This window comes from Harmonia axyridis, chromosome 1, assembly GCF_914767665.1.
Source record: "Harmonia axyridis chromosome 1, icHarAxyr1.1, whole genome shotgun sequence".
NCBI classification, from domain to species: domain Eukaryota; kingdom Metazoa; phylum Arthropoda; class Insecta; order Coleoptera; family Coccinellidae; genus Harmonia; species Harmonia axyridis.
The window spans coordinates 13006746-13023922 of NC_059501.1; the positions used below are offsets into that span (position 1 = coordinate 13006746).

The 17177-nt window shown below is 40.8% G+C and overlaps 1 protein-coding gene across 1 annotated transcript; it reads right to left on the reverse strand.

Moving 5' to 3' along the window:
• Positions 1 to 407: 407 nt before the first annotated feature.
• Positions 408 to 15596, reverse strand: LOC123688905. Its single transcript, XM_045627653.1, has 3 exons — positions 15452 to 15596; positions 11782 to 13651; positions 408 to 728 (listed from the first exon to the last, which is right to left on the reverse strand). The coding sequence occupies exons 1-2, from the start codon at positions 15464 to 15466 to the stop codon at positions 11807 to 11809; spliced, it is 1860 nt and encodes a 619-aa protein (XP_045483609.1). The 5' UTR covers positions 15467 to 15596; the 3' UTR covers positions 408 to 728; positions 11782 to 11806.
• Between the last annotated feature and the right edge of the window lie 1581 nt (positions 15597 to 17177).

The window sequence follows — 17177 nt, forward strand, 5'->3', positions numbered from 1 at the left end:
AGAGTTAATTAACACTACTCATTGTTATTTAGCCAAATATCATACTCTGTAAATCATCAAACAAAAATGTCGATCATCAACCTATAGCACCGACCTCCAAACTCGTCGCATAGTTTTCTTCATCAATAAAGAGAGCAAATTTTCTATTGAGAAGAATTTTGTAATCAATTGATCTACAACAATTTCATCATATCAGCCAGTATATTCCATGTATTCTTCCTCAAACGTATTTTCTTCCGTTTATTTTTTAAAAGTTCTCAGTTTATTTTTTTTAACACTGAGTATCTGAAAATCATCAAACAAAAATTTCGATCATCAACATACCACAAACCTATAAACTTGTCTCATAATGGGTTCTGTCCATCAATAAAGAGGGCTACTTCTCAATTCAGAAGAATTTCGTAATCAATTGATCTATAACAATGTTTGATGTTATAATCTTAGCCAGTATATTTCATGCCCTCTTTCACTCACGTGTTTTTTCAGTTTATCTTTTATGGTATCATCCAATGTGAATACACATTTAATTTTCATTTCGAAATAATCAAAGAACATTCTTCTGATGAGAAGCTGAATCAATTGAATAGGCGATACCATAAAAAAACAACAAATTAAGAGTGAATAAATATTGAATTCACTGCAGAAACAGGTACATCGAAAATAAGATATCACTTTAATTATAATCGAAATAAAATACTTCTTAAACTAATACTTTACAAATTCATCATGTAACGAAGTGAAATTCGTTACTAGAATCACCCGGTATAATTTGGCCCAGGTTAAGAATTCAATAATTATTTTACTAGAATCACCTGGTATAATTTATCCCAGGTTTAGAATTCAATAATTATTTCATTAGAATCACCCAGTATAATTGCCCCCAAATTTAGAATTCCATCATTATTCTACCAGTCATATGAGTAGGTGAGAATAAAATTTTAATTGAGAGCAGTGAAGGTATTTTTCGTCCAATTCAGAAATTTTCATTTGGAATAATTTCTGATTTATTTATTTCATGAAAATATAACGATGCAATTTAAAATATCAGCCTATGTATAAAAACTTCCGTGCGACACCGCTACAGACGTTATCTCTTCAATATGTTCTTTTTTACATGTTGTCGTTCGTTTTTCATATTCACACCGCCGATTTTGAGACTCGAAATTTTCCCCTTCCAACCGAGATTACAAGTGAAGTATTTCGGAAAAGGAGGATGATTCTTGTCGGTGTCTTCGAAGTAGAAAGATATTTTTCCAATTATTCTTGCCGGTGTCTTCGAAGTATCAAGATATTTTCCGATTTACTCCTGTCGGCGTCTTCGAGCTATATATTTTCATAGTTATTGAGCGGATTTTCTTGAGTAACAATTTAGAGTTTAATTTTTAGTTTGCAATTTTTCTTTTGAACGTTGGACGTTTTAGTGCCGTATTTTATATTCGTGAATTTGACACTTAGCCCGTACACGAAAAGAATTTGAGTTCGTGTAGTGAAGTGGGAAATCCTTAGGATTGGTAAGAACCGTTTTATTCCTGTCTGTATTATCGGTGACTTTCCTGTGTTCCATCGATACTTTCTGAGTGTGATTTATTTGTAATTTATTTTATTTCTAAGATCTTTCTTTCTCAAGTGGAGTTTGTCTGTTCGGTTCCTTATTGCGAGCAACTCTTATTTGGAACTACCAGGCAAAACTCCTTATCTTGGGGAGAGGGGTCGTTTATTTCCGATCTCCGGATCACTGCGGTCTTTAAGGTTAATTATCCTGTCCGGTCCGACTCGAGTCGTTAATTGGTGGATGCGCCGAGGTATACCGTAAGTGAAATTTATTTCTTTGATCTTTCTTTCTCAAGTGGAGTTTGTCTGTTCGGTTCCTTATTGCGAGCAACTCTTATTTGGAACTACCAGGCAGAACTCCTTATCTTGAGGAGAGGGGTCGCTCATTTCCGATCTCCGGATCACCGCGGTATTTTGGGCTAATTACCCTGTCCGATCTGACTCGAGTCGTGAATTGGTGGATGCGCCGGAGTAAATCCTGAGCGAAATTTATTTCTTAGATCTTTCTTTCTCAAGTGGAGTTTGTCTGTCCGGTTCCTTATTGCGAGCAACTCTTATTTGGAACTACCAGGCAGAACTCCTTATCTTGAGGAGAGGGGTCGCTAATTTCCGATCTCCGGATCACCGCGGTGTTTTAGGCTAATTACCCTGTCCGATCTGACTCGAGTCGTGAATTGGTGGATGCGCCAGAGTATATCCTGAACGAAATTCATTCCTTAGGTCTTTCTTTCTCAAGTGGAGTCTGTCTGTCCGGTTCCTTATTGCGAGCAACTCTTATTTGGAACTACCAGGCAGAACTCCTTATCTTGAGGAGAGGGGTCGCTAATTTCCGATCTCCGGATCACGGCAGTGTTTTGGGCTAATTACCCTGTCCGGTCTGACTCGAGTCTAGAATTGGTGGATGCGCCAAAGTATACCCTGAACGACATTCATTTCTTAGATCTTTCTTTCTCAAGTGGAGTTTGTCTGTCCGGTTCCTTATTGCGAGCAACTCTTATTTGGAACTACCAGGCAGAACTCCTTATCTTGAGGAGAGGGGTCGCTCATTTCCGATCTCCGGATCACCGCGGTGTTTTGGGCTAATTACCCTGTCCGATCTGACTCGAGTCGTGAATTGGTGGATGCGCCGAAGTATACCCGAGTGAAATTTATTTCTCAGATCTTTCTTTCTCAAGTGGAGTTTGTCTGTCCGGTTCCTTATTGCGAGCAACTCTTATTTGGAACTACCAGGCAGAACTCCTTATCTTGAGGAGAGGGGTCGCTCATTTCCGATCTCCGGATCACCGCGGTGTTTTGCACTAATTACCCTGTCCGATCTGACCCGAGTCGTGAATTGGTGGATGCGCCAGAGTATACCCTGAGTGAAATTTATTTCTTAGATCTTTCTTTCTCAAGTGGAGTTTGTCTGTCCGGTTCCTTATTGCGAGCAACTCTTATTTGGAACTACCAGGCAGAACTCCTTATCTTGAGGAGAGGGGTCGCTAATTTCCGATCTCCGGATCACGGCAGTGTTTTGGGCTAATTACCCTGTCCGATCTGACTCGAGTCTAGAATTGGTGGATGCGCCAGAGTATACCCCGAACGAAATTTATTTCTTAGATTTATTTTGGTGGATGCGCCGACAAATACACTGATTGAAATCTGTTTCTAAGACCCAACTTTCTCAGGTGGAATCTGTGTGTCGGGTCCCTTATTGCGAGCAACTCTTATTTGGGACCACCAGACAGAATTCCTTATCTTGTGGAGCGGGGTCGCTTATTTCCGATTCACGGATCACCGTGGTCATTTCGGTGAGTCACCCTGCCCAGTCTGACTTAATATCAATTTTTGGTGGAGGCGCCGATACAAGACCTGATTCGAAGATATTATTCAGGCTTGCTGTTTCTAATAAAGAGGTATCGAACCGGACCGTACGGAACACAGGATAGGTAGTCACATCTGATTTATTAGACTGCATTTCACACGCCAATCTGCATGCTTTCCACGCTTGTCCGCACTTAACCGTTTTTATCATCGCTCAATTTGCTTGCTCACTGCTTACTCATTTCTGCTGCTTGATATACGCCACCTGCTCACCTCGCTTATTTCTCGTTCCGTACCGTGTTGCATTGTAAATATTTGCTTTTGGTGTTTAGTAGCCTTTTTCATTATTGTATATATAGGATAGTATTGTATATAATTTGGTGTTGTACATAAGGGAACGGATATTGTTAAATATAGTGTGTTTCGTCAGGGTGTCTTTTATTTATCTCATAGACATTCACTGCCATTTAGCGAAATAAATCACCACTGGTCAATCGCTCTTACCTTAGATTGAATCGAACCCTTCTCCAACTGTTTAAAAGCTACCCAGGGTCGATAATAGTGAGCGACGTAAGGAATTGCGACCTTATAAAACCTATCGCAATTGGCGCCCGAGGTAATATAGAAGGGAAATAGTAAATAATCAACAATCCGAAGAAAGTCGCCGTCACAAATTGGCGCCCGAGCAGGGACCTGATTTTTTTTTGCTATAGGACTGACTGAAGAGCCCTTTAGAGTATTTTTTGTGTAGAATATTTTTCAGAGGATAATGGAGGTGAACAGATTGAGAGCGGAAGAGTTGAGATGGGAGCTGGAGGCTCGTGGCCGTAGAGCCGGCAGAACCGTACAGGAAAACCGAAAGGAACTAAGGAAGGTGTTGGCTCAGGATGTACAGTTCTGTCCCATGGAAAGAGACACCGAGGAAGAACTGAACGATGCCAGTCGAATCCTGAGAAGCTTGGTGGAACATGTTCAAGCTTTTGACGAGGAGAACACCGCGAATGAGGAGCCTCGTATCAGGAGTAGACTCATACACCTACAGAACCGTCTCAGCTTGGTGAGACCGACTACGATGGAGGAGCAGGCCAAGGCCGATGAGCTGTCTGAGTTATGGAAACAAACAGACGAGATGCTGGGAGACGCCGTGGTCTTGGCCAGAGCTAAAGTTACCCGGAACGGGATGGGGGATGTTTCGGAAAACCCTGAGCTGGGTGAAGCATCTCAACCGGAAAGAGAAGTAAGTCTTATCTCCTTCGAGGATCCTCCCATGGAAGACCAACAAACCACCGGCACCTTCAAGGGAGACCAAACGCAGATTTTGCAGCAGGAAGATAGCGAGGGAGGTTTCTCATTGAATTTCTTCCGGCGGTTACACAACAGGGCTTGTGAAGCTGTCCGTCGACGATTAAGCTTCACTAGTCCCTGGAGAACAGATGAAACTTCTGGACCGCTCATGCGAGGGAATAGGCCGGTGGTGGCTGAGTCGACTCGGAGAATTTCGTTCCCATTTTTGGTACCCGAGGATTCGAGGGATACCGAAGAGGATATAGCCCACACGACGGCTATCGGAGGTCAAGCTGATCTAGGAAGATCAGATAGTTTGGAGCGAGGCAGAACAGGACAGGACAACAGGACTGGAATGGATAGATCATTTAACCAGCCAGCCGTACCTGTTCATAAGTGGAATATACAATTCGATGGATCAACCAGCGTTAATGCATTCCTGCAGGAGGTCGAACATCTAGCCGAATCTCGCAAGGTTACTCGACAGTACCTCTTCGAATCTATCTTCGAGTTACTACGGAAGGATGCCAGGGATTGGTATATTCCCAGGAGAGGTACATTCAGAGGTTGGGAAGACTTCAAGGAGCAACTGCGTGAAGCTTTCCTCCCCCTCGACTACGAGGAAACGCTTCTAGAGGAAATAAGGAAACGAACTCAGGGGGAGGACGAAAAGCTGTTGATGTTCGTCACAAGGATGCAGAACCTGTTCTTGAAGTTGAATACAAAGCGACCTCCTGAAGAAGAACAGGTGAATATGATCAGGAAGCGTCTGTTGCCGACCCTGCAGAAGGCACTGGCTTTTCAAGAGATCAACAATTATGCCCAGCTGTTGTCCAAAGGAAAGGTGTTTGAGTTAGTTCAGTGGCATGCGGACCAATACACTCCACCTCCAGCCCATAAAGGTCTAATCGATGATCCACACCTGGTATATGAAAGACCTCGCCGAAAACTTCCACAGACCTTGACCGTCGAGTCTCCACCGTCCAAGAGGCCGGAAGAGATGAAGCCACCGGAAAATGTACCGAAGTCGACGCCTAAGGCCCGGAAGGAAACACCAAACGGGGAGTCTACATCCGCTAGAGCCAAACCTGGGGACACACCACCCCGTGATGCGAAGGTCGTTCGGTTCGAAGACACCAGGCTCCGAGAACTTCAATGCTGGCGTTGTGGTAAGGTCGGACACTTGAGAAGGGAGTGTCAATCAACGCCGAGGCTGTTTTGTTCCCGATGTGGGAAGCAAGGCGTGATGTCCAGGGATTGCCGATGTTCGGAAAACTAGAGCGGAGCTGCCTCGCGGGGAAGAGACAGTTCCGTTCCATGGCATCCCCAATCAAGCAGTCAACGCACACGCAGGATAACCGGCCAATAGTCGCTGTCCACATCGGAAAACAGTCCGTGGCAGCCCTGCTAGACACTGGTGCGTCTAAGTCCTTTTTGAGTAAAAAGGCAGCAAAGGCATGCAGGAGGATGAGAGTTTTTCCGTCGGAGATCGCAGATATGGTGGCCACAGTGGCCGACGGAAGTTCAATCACCGTGGAACAGATGTACGAGCCCATAATACGGTTTGGGGAGGAGGAGATCAAATCTCGACTCCATTTGGTGCCCCATCTACCGATGGATCTGGTTCTAGGAATGGACCTGCTGGCTTCGCACGATTTCAAGATTGATTTCCGTACCTCGCAGTGCTTCCTCAAGGGCAAGTTGCTGAAGAGAGCCGTTTCGCCGATCTCCACGCCGTACAACTCGTCGATCAGTTCCTTGCACCGACAGGAGACACGAGTCGTTCAGAAGTTCCCGGAGAAGGAACTCGGAGGTTCCGAGGGAACAAGGATGGCCCAACCGAAGAAGCCTAGATACCGTCCGAGTAAGCCCAAGATGCAGAAAATTTCGGAACAAGTCTGTGTGGCCAAGAACACGACCCGATGTCCGTGGTACACCAAGAAATACCAGGAGGTCTTGAAGAATCCTGCGGAATTTCTAGATTACCGGATACAGGAGGGAAGGTTATATAGATATTTTTGGAGCGCTGACGACTTCACGGAAACAGAGATGGGAACGCCGTGGAAACTGTGCATCCCGACCGAGGATCGACAGTCGATACTGCGGGAGAACCATGATGAGCCGGTGGCTGGTCACTTGGGAATCGCAAAGACCATATCTCGAGTGGCCCAAAGCTACTATTGGCCTGGGATGTTCCGTGAAGCAGCCCAATACGTTCGAAGGTGCAAGCAATGCCAGAGGTACAAGGTTTGCCAACAGGAACCCCCAGGGAAAATGCAACCGTACCACATCACCGAACCATGGCATACTGTCTGCACGGATCTAATAGGCCCATTACCTCGTTCCAAAAGGGGTAATACTTTCCTCGTGATGTTCCAGGACCGTTTCTCGAAGTGGATCGAATGCAAACCACTCCGGGCAGCCACGGGTAAAGGTGTGTTCCAGGCGTTTTACGATCTAGTGTTGCTGAAATTTGGATGTCCAAAGACCGTAATTAGCGACAATGGTTCTCAATACGACGGACGTCTATTTAGGGAAAACCTGAAGCGTTTGGGTATTCAACATAGATTTGCTCCGGTCTATTCGCCGCAGTGCAATCCCGTGGAAAGAGCTAACCGGACCATCAAAACCATGATAGCACAATTCTGCGAGCAGGATCATCGCTCCTGGGATGAACGAATAGGAGAACTGACTTTCGCGTTGAATTCTGCCAAACATGAGTCCACCGGATTCACACCGGCGTTCCTGAATTTCGGTCGGGAGGTCCACTCCCCAGAAACGAACCATCGGACATCAGGAACCAAAGGTGACGCAGAGAAATCAACGGAAGAACAACAGGTCCAAGGGGTAGACCAATACGCAAATCGCATCAAGGGACTCCAAGAGACTCGGGAGTTTGTTAGACTCCAGCTGGCTCGTGCATTCAACCAACAGAGTCGGAATTATAATCTCCGGAAGAGAGCGTGGTCGTGCCGGGTAGGTGACAAAGTTTTGCGCCGAGAACATCCGTTGTCGTCGGCGGCAGAAGGCTTTGCATCTAAATTAGCGCCCAAATATTCTGGTCCGTATACCGTTACCAAGGTCATATCTCCAGTGGTTTACGACTTGAAAAGCGAGTCGGGTAAATGCCTCCGTCATATCCACGTGAAAGATTTGAAACCGTTCCACGAGGATGAGCTAGGTGGAGAGCATGCCAATAAGGTGTAACCGTGTTAGCCGCTCGTTTTCTGAGAAGCCCCGATCTTTGGCGGTCACATCATCTGCCTCTTCTGTAGATGTGACCACAATGCGAATTTGGACTCTCAGAGTGTGAGGCCGTCCATCAAGACGTCCTTATGTTAGAGTCCGAAATGGGTAGTCGTTGGTCGTGGGGGGATCCATATGAATGGTCGCTAATCCTTTTATGTTTCAGAATAGACATGTCTAGAAAGTAGTAGGACCTATTCTATGTCAGGTTGGTGGATTCCATGTTAGCGCGCCTAGACGAGCTGGTGGTAGAAGCATTCGACTACTGGCCAAGACTGCGAGAGGGTAATGTCCAGGGAATACTTGTGCCCGAAAGAGTTTCCCCAAGATACTCGAGTCCAAACGAGGCGACAAGAGGAGCCATCGCGAGCTGAAGAAAACTGCAATCAGCAAGCGAGATCAGACCAGCCCAACCCCGAGTCCATAAGAGTCCAATGCGAGCTGCTGCGAACCACGACGAACCTCCATCGCTGGTCATTGAAGATTCATCCAGGGGTTATGTTGGCCGTCTGCCAATAGATTTCTGAACAACGAGGTAGCAGGTGGTCATGAAAAAAAACTGTAGTTTTTTTTTTGGGGAAGTAAGGGGGGTGTGTAACGAAGTGAAATTCGTTACTAGAATCACCCGGTATAATTTGGCCCAGGTTAAGAATTCAATAATTATTTTACTAGAATCACCTGGTATAATTTATCCCAGGTTTAGAATTCAATAATTATTTCATTAGAATCACCCAGTATAATTGCCCCCAAATTTAGAATTCCATCATTATTCTACCAGTCATATGAGTAGGTGAGAATAAAATTTTAATTGAGAGCAGTGAAGGTATTTTTCGTCCAATTCAGAAATTTTCATTTGGAATAATTTCTGATTTATTTATTTCATGAAAATATAACGATGCAATTTAAAATATCAGCCTATGTATAAAAACTTCCGTGCGACACCGCTACAGACGTTATCTCTTCAATATGTTCTTTTTTACATGTTGTCGTTCGTTTTTCATATTCACACCGCCGATTTTGAGACTCGAAATTTTCCCCTTCCAACCGAGATTACAAGTGAAGTATTTCGGAAAAGGAGGATGATTCTTGTCGGTGTCTTCGAAGTAGAAAGATATTTTTCCAATTATTCTTGCCGGTGTCTTCGAAGTATCAAGATATTTTCCGATTTACTCCTGTCGGCGTCTTCGAGCTATATATTTTCATAGTTATTGAGCGGATTTTCTTGAGTAACAATTTAGAGTTTAATTTTTAGTTTGCAATTTTTCTTTTGAACGTTGGACGTTTTAGTGCCGTATTTTATATTCGTGAATTTGACACTTAGCCCGTACACGAAAAGAATTTGAGTTCGTGTAGTGAAGTGGGAAATCCTTAGGATTGGTAAGAACCGTTTTATTCCTGTCTGTATTATCGGTGACTTTCCTGTGTTCCATCGATACTTTCTGAGTGTGATTTATTTGTAATTTATTTTATTTCTAAGATCTTTCTTTCTCAAGTGGAGTTTGTCTGTTCGGTTCCTTATTGCGAGCAACTCTTATTTGGAACTACCAGGCAAAACTCCTTATCTTGGGGAGAGGGGTCGTTTATTTCCGATCTCCGGATCACTGCGGTCTTTAAGGTTAATTATCCTGTCCGGTCCGACTCGAGTCGTTAATTGGTGGATGCGCCGAGGTATACCGTAAGTGAAATTTATTTCTTTGATCTTTCTTTCTCAAGTGGAGTTTGTCTGTTCGGTTCCTTATTGCGAGCAACTCTTATTTGGAACTACCAGGCAGAACTCCTTATCTTGAGGAGAGGGGTCGCTCATTTCCGATCTCCGGATCACCGCGGTATTTTGGGCTAATTACCCTGTCCGATCTGACTCGAGTCGTGAATTGGTGGATGCGCCGGAGTAAATCCTGAGCGAAATTTATTTCTTAGATCTTTCTTTCTCAAGTGGAGTTTGTCTGTCCGGTTCCTTATTGCGAGCAACTCTTATTTGGAACTACCAGGCAGAACTCCTTATCTTGAGGAGAGGGGTCGCTAATTTCCGATCTCCGGATCACCGCGGTGTTTTAGGCTAATTACCCTGTCCGATCTGACTCGAGTCGTGAATTGGTGGATGCGCCAGAGTATATCCTGAACGAAATTCATTCCTTAGGTCTTTCTTTCTCAAGTGGAGTCTGTCTGTCCGGTTCCTTATTGCGAGCAACTCTTATTTGGAACTACCAGGCAGAACTCCTTATCTTGAGGAGAGGGGTCGCTAATTTCCGATCTCCGGATCACGGCAGTGTTTTGGGCTAATTACCCTGTCCGGTCTGACTCGAGTCTAGAATTGGTGGATGCGCCAAAGTATACCCTGAACGACATTCATTTCTTAGATCTTTCTTTCTCAAGTGGAGTTTGTCTGTCCGGTTCCTTATTGCGAGCAACTCTTATTTGGAACTACCAGGCAGAACTCCTTATCTTGAGGAGAGGGGTCGCTCATTTCCGATCTCCGGATCACCGCGGTGTTTTGGGCTAATTACCCTGTCCGATCTGACTCGAGTCGTGAATTGGTGGATGCGCCGAAGTATACCCGAGTGAAATTTATTTCTCAGATCTTTCTTTCTCAAGTGGAGTTTGTCTGTCCGGTTCCTTATTGCGAGCAACTCTTATTTGGAACTACCAGGCAGAACTCCTTATCTTGAGGAGAGGGGTCGCTCATTTCCGATCTCCGGATCACCGCGGTGTTTTGCACTAATTACCCTGTCCGATCTGACCCGAGTCGTGAATTGGTGGATGCGCCAGAGTATACCCTGAGTGAAATTTATTTCTTAGATCTTTCTTTCTCAAGTGGAGTTTGTCTGTCCGGTTCCTTATTGCGAGCAACTCTTATTTGGAACTACCAGGCAGAACTCCTTATCTTGAGGAGAGGGGTCGCTAATTTCCGATCTCCGGATCACGGCAGTGTTTTGGGCTAATTACCCTGTCCGATCTGACTCGAGTCTAGAATTGGTGGATGCGCCAGAGTATACCCCGAACGAAATTTATTTCTTAGATTTATTTTGGTGGATGCGCCGACAAATACACTGATTGAAATCTGTTTCTAAGACCCAACTTTCTCAGGTGGAATCTGTGTGTCGGGTCCCTTATTGCGAGCAACTCTTATTTGGGACCACCAGACAGAATTCCTTATCTTGTGGAGCGGGGTCGCTTATTTCCGATTCACGGATCACCGTGGTCATTTCGGTGAGTCACCCTGCCCAGTCTGACTTAATATCAATTTTTGGTGGAGGCGCCGATACAAGACCTGATTCGAAGATATTATTCAGGCTTGCTGTTTCTAATAAAGAGGTATCGAACCGGACCGTACGGAACACAGGATAGGTAGTCACATCTGATTTATTAGACTGCATTTCACACGCCAATCTGCATGCTTTCCACGCTTGTCCGCACTTAACCGTTTTTATCATCGCTCAATTTGCTTGCTCACTGCTTACTCATTTCTGCTGCTTGATATACGCCACCTGCTCACCTCGCTTATTTCTCGTTCCGTACCGTGTTGCATTGTAAATATTTGCTTTTGGTGTTTAGTAGCCTTTTTCATTATTGTATATATAGGATAGTATTGTATATAATTTGGTGTTGTACATAAGGGAACGGATATTGTTAAATATAGTGTGTTTCGTCAGGGTGTCTTTTATTTATCTCATAGACATTCACTGCCATTTAGCGAAATAAATCACCACTGGTCAATCGCTCTTACCTTAGATTGAATCGAACCCTTCTCCAACTGTTTAAAAGCTACCCAGGGTCGATAATAGTGAGCGACGTAAGGAATTGCGACCTTATAAAACCTATCGCAATTGGCGCCCGAGGTAATATAGAAGGGAAATAGTAAATAATCAACAATCCGAAGAAAGTCGCCGTCACAATCATATACCAAAGTTAATATTTATTCAGTTCACACTGATGAGGTAGATGATTCTGCGTCGACAGCTTCAGTTGAAGTTTCGAGAGCATTTGTGAAAATTGGACTGGATGTACTGGATCCACTACCAAGAGACAACAGGAGTGGTTCATCCTTCTGGCTGGTTGATTCTTCGGTAGATTTGTTCTCAGACTGGGCTTCAAAGGATGTACCAAATGAAGATGTTGAAGCAACTGAAGCTGTTGCACTTGAAGATTTATTTTCTTCAGATTTATCAACGCGTCCTGATCGGAAACCAAATCCAGATCTTTGGCTCAAATCAACGAATGAAGGGAAGTTAGAAAGTCCGGAAGACACATAGGTGTTAGGACTGAAAGTTGAACTTTGGAAGGGACTGAAGGTGGTACTTTGGAAAGAACCGAGGTTTCCTGAACCAAAACCTAGGTTTCCATTCGAGAAAATGTTATTTTTCACTGAGTAAAGATTATTTCCTGAAGTAGCGAAGACTTTACTTCCCAATAAAGAAGGTGTGTAGGATGAAGCGAATTGGTTGAATCCACCATCGTTCAACAAAACACTGGAAGGATTAGACACATAGTTCAATTCTGGAGAGAATGTGCTAGAGATTATTGGCAACGCAGTCGATGATTCGAACAATCTCAAGGAAGAAGATGGCAAATTTTGGGAGAAAGTTTGTTTCACAATAGTATTTCCGCCAGTTTCAGTTACTGCAACATTCTTTATGGAATTTACCAACTGTTGGCCATTTACACTAATAGATTCTTGTCCTAAAGAAGCACCTTCTTGGGCTTCTTTAATAGCTTTCTCGGCTTCTTCACGGGTTTTGTACTTGATGTAAAAAACCTCAGGTTTCTCAGGCTTGGGTGTAGGACCTGCAACAATTCTGACTTGTTGTTCAGTTTCTGGTTTCTTGACCAAAACGTAGACTCGTGTTTTTTCTTGATTAAGTACTTGAGTTGGAATTTCAATTGGCTGAGGTTCAGGGGCAGATGGAGCTTTGATGAAAAGAAGCTTGTAGTTTGTTTTTTGTGGTGGCAATTGGATTATTTTACGTTGACGAATTGGTTCAGGTTCCTCTGGAGCTTCATAGAAGTAGACGCTCTTGGTGGTTTCGGATTTTTGGTTATTTTTCACCTCAACTTGTTGATAATCTCCCAAGTTATTGAATCTGTATGAGTTCAAGTCAAATCCTTGCAAATTATTCAATAATAAATCTCCTCCAAACCTATTCTGAACCAAACTAGAAGGTAATACAGTTGAACTAACGATGGGCAGAGCAGTTGGGTTCACATTGAAACCGTTGAATGAGGAGTCAGCGTATGACCTAGATATTTCTGAAAGAGGAGTTACAGTTGGTGCGAGATTTTGAGCGAAGATTCCTGATGATATGGCAGAATTAACAGGTAATCCATTGAGAGATGAAACTGAATTAATGGAGCTTATTTCAGAATTCAGAAGTGGCGATATGGTACTTGTTGGGAGGCTAAAAGATTCAAAAGAGACTGGCACGGGAGAAGCAGTGGTGGTTGACACAAAACCATTAGAGTTCAGACCAGATGATCCGACATTGGTGATTTCAGGTCCATTGAATGAAGAGAATCCTTGTGATGAAAGAACTCCGTTGGATGAAGAAGATATTCCATTTAGTCCAAGGTTGAATTGGTTCAAGTCTTGGTTGACCAGAAGGCTTGGTGTTTTCTCGGATTGGCTTTCAACTAAATTGAATCCATTCTGGAAGGTTCTGGCTCCGAATTGGTTGAAATCTTGACTCAACTGCGGAACAGTGAAGTCGAATTGTCTCTTCACCGGAGGCTTGACTGCCGGTTTTGCCAAGGCAATTGTGACCAAGGAAACGATCTGTAAACAAATATAGAAATGTCAATTGGTTGCTGAATATGAATGAAGTATAGGATTATATTTTATAATCTTTGATTATGAATAATGGATTTTATAGTAAATAGCTGACGTGATATCAACCTTTAGTGAACTCGTTCAACTAGATATTAACCCTAACGATGCTGGTATTATGAAAATTAAAAAACAGTATTGTATAAAAGTTTGAATGTTCTTTATTAGTATAAGTTCCAGCGTTCGTTCCCTGAACACGGCGCTATATCGTATCGTCACAATTTTTCAAATTTCTAGTCATGATTTTTGTCAAATGATTTGATTTGACTTTCTGTTCCCGTGAACACGAAAATATCTAAAAATTAGCGGGATAGATTTGGATCTCGAATGCCGGAAATAAGTTTATTAATGGACAAATTATCTTAAAGAGATAGGCATTTGAAATTTTATCTTCTTGATAATTCCAAACATGTGTAATCGATTTAAAATTAAGTATTTGAATGGAAAATTATGAACTCAAGCAACATAGAAAATGATGGAACAAATATAAATAAAGCAAATAATAAAGAATATAAAATATATTTGTGACCACTCATTCAATTAACAACTCTACGATTTCAAGATTTCCCAAAATTTCATTCATCTATTGTTTTAGTATCAATTAACATAAACGATGCAATTAGACCTCAAAATGTGCGAAAACACAATGAAATGTGACTAAAATTGTCATAAAGAAAAATTATTTTGGAATAACAGAGTTTTGACAAAAATAATAGCGTCTTGTTGTCTAAGGCTCAAATTTTCTTTTCAGATAAGATTGTTCCACAAAAATACTACAGTTGTATGCAAAATGTCCGATGATAAGCCGTCTAGAGCATGGATAAAAATTTCGAAATATTCCAGCCTCGTTGAGAAACTGATTGGATATTTTTTACTCAAAAATAAAATCATGATCTAGTTAGTTCTATTCTCCTGAAAAACTTGTTTTAGTCACAATAGGCTGATTTTTCAAATTCTTTCAAAAATTATTCTCGAAAAAATAGCAATCAAAAAAGTAAAATTCAATAAGGGGCTGTCAAAATCAACGTGTCATCAGTGATGTCATTTGGAAGTATAAACAATTCGATGCCATTTGAGAAAGCGTTTGTTTAAATTTTCTTGTGTAAAGATCATTCTGATTTTAGTATTTACCTTGTTATTAATTAAAAGATTTTCATCTTGAAGATCACTATTCATATCATTTTTACAGTAACAATCTGTTTGAAGGTAGAATTCAATGTTCAATGCCCTTTCTAAGAATATTTCAAAAAAATAGGAAGCATATTTCAATATTTCATTAATAAAATAATAAAAATAAAATAATAATAATAGTATAATAAAACGCAAAAGGAAATGCGAATGAAACACCTGTTCACTTCAAATTGATGACGTCAACGTAAATAATCTCAATCCATTTCTTTTCCCCTGACTTGAAAATAGGGATAAATTATTCGAGTTATTAGAGTTATTTTTTGTTTATTCATCAAATAGGGAAATATGTTTTGTACTGTGGAGTAGCCCCTTTATTTTATTGAGGTGTCCATCTTTGGAATCAATCAATGAATATTTATGTGTCCCTACACTCCGTATTCAAGAGTTGACTTAAGATAATGATGCTATAAAAATATTCGTGAAAACTTGTCTTCATTTTCCTCTTAGATCTTTATACGTAAATATCTAGAAATCATTTTGGAACGTCAAGAACTAATATCACTTTTCAAAAGTCACAATTTCGTCACAAATTCAAATCACTATCACTGATGTACTTACCACTAGGAGCTTCATGGCTGATGTGCACCGAATATCGCAAAATTTCAGAAAATTCAGTTTTATAATTCCAGCCCCCTCCAAGAAAGTTCGAACATCCTTTTAACAAGGACATCAGCATTTAGGTTTTCGAATTAATAATTCAAATGGAAGAATTCGAAATGGTCATCTCGTTTGGGACTGCTTCGACCTTCCTAATCATAACACATCCTACAACACAAATGTCCATTTTTCTTTATGGTTTTGGTCAAATCAACACTTCTCATTTTGAAAGATTGATGAATGGATTTCCGTTGCCTTAGAATGAGAAAATTGATAAATTTCAATAATTGAATATTTTAAATGTGTTGCGAATCGAAAACTAGCATTGTTTGGATACGTTCAGAGTGAAAATATAAAAAAGTGTCTATATGTGTAGGATATTATATACCAATATATTGGATCTAGTTCCAGTTGAGATATAACCACTAAACCTAGTATGTACTAAGTTTATTCAAGTAGATTAAGTTCTTTCAAAGTATATTCTATTGGGTATTCTACTGTATTTACAAATAAACTACCAAATAGAAAAGAAGGATCGGAATTCTATTTCCACCAAAATTAATACCTAACACAAATCCCGAAATGCGATGAACTTTTATTTTTAAGAAATTCTGGGTATTTTTTATACCAATCAAAAAAGAGAAGTATAAACCATCATATTTGTCAAATGCCATGGTTTTCCCAATTATTCGGATTCAAATATGACATCTATATATGTTTCATATTTTTACCCAATGTTTCCCTGGATATCGAATGTTACGATTTGAGTAGTTTAGTTCTATAGAATAATAGCATAATGAGTCAATATTTATCATTTTTTTCTGTCAATTGAATTTTCTTCGTCATATCACGTACAGACCAATAAATTTGTTTCCACTTAAATCAATCTGTGGAATTGATGGAATAACGCAACTACTACTACTACTGAAACTACTGAAACATATTAGGTAGAAATTTTTCGAATAGGATGGTATATTCATCTATAATGAAGAATTGATCATTGTGTGAAATTTTATTTTTATACTTTTTCATTTATATACCTACATTTCAAAAAATAAAGAGGGAAAATTCTGAGATTCTGACGAATCCAAATATTTTTTATAGAGGAAAAAATAAATAACAAGATACTCTCTCTGTAATAGAATATCTGAATGAAAATAATTTTCAATATGCATAGAAATTATATGTTCCTATTCAGATTTTAAGACACATTTCCGGCTAGTAAAGACCCAAATAATATACAGGGTGAAATATGACTATTCTGTCCAACATATCTCTTACAAATATTGCTGATTTCCAAGATACCTGGTGTTCAAAGTTTAAATATAGATTTTGATTTTTGCAATAAGTTTTTACTATTTCTTGTAGAAAATTGGAAATTTTAAATTTTTGGGCATAAGCATTGCCAATGTAGATTCTAGTTAGACTGATAGTTAAATTTGTTTGTGTTTATCGAATCGAAGCAAATTTTTTCCAGCTAAGTATGAGTATAATAAGAAAAAATAGCAAAAAGCGTTTAACTCCACAAAGAAAATTACTATTGTTTAATTGATGTACTTTGAGCGTTTATTGACTCAGTTGCTTTTGAAAAGTTCAATAATTTTTTATTTTATGATAAATTTCATTCTGTGATGTGTAACAAAAACAAATTTGAAAAAATATTTAAATTCACTTCAATAATCTTTAT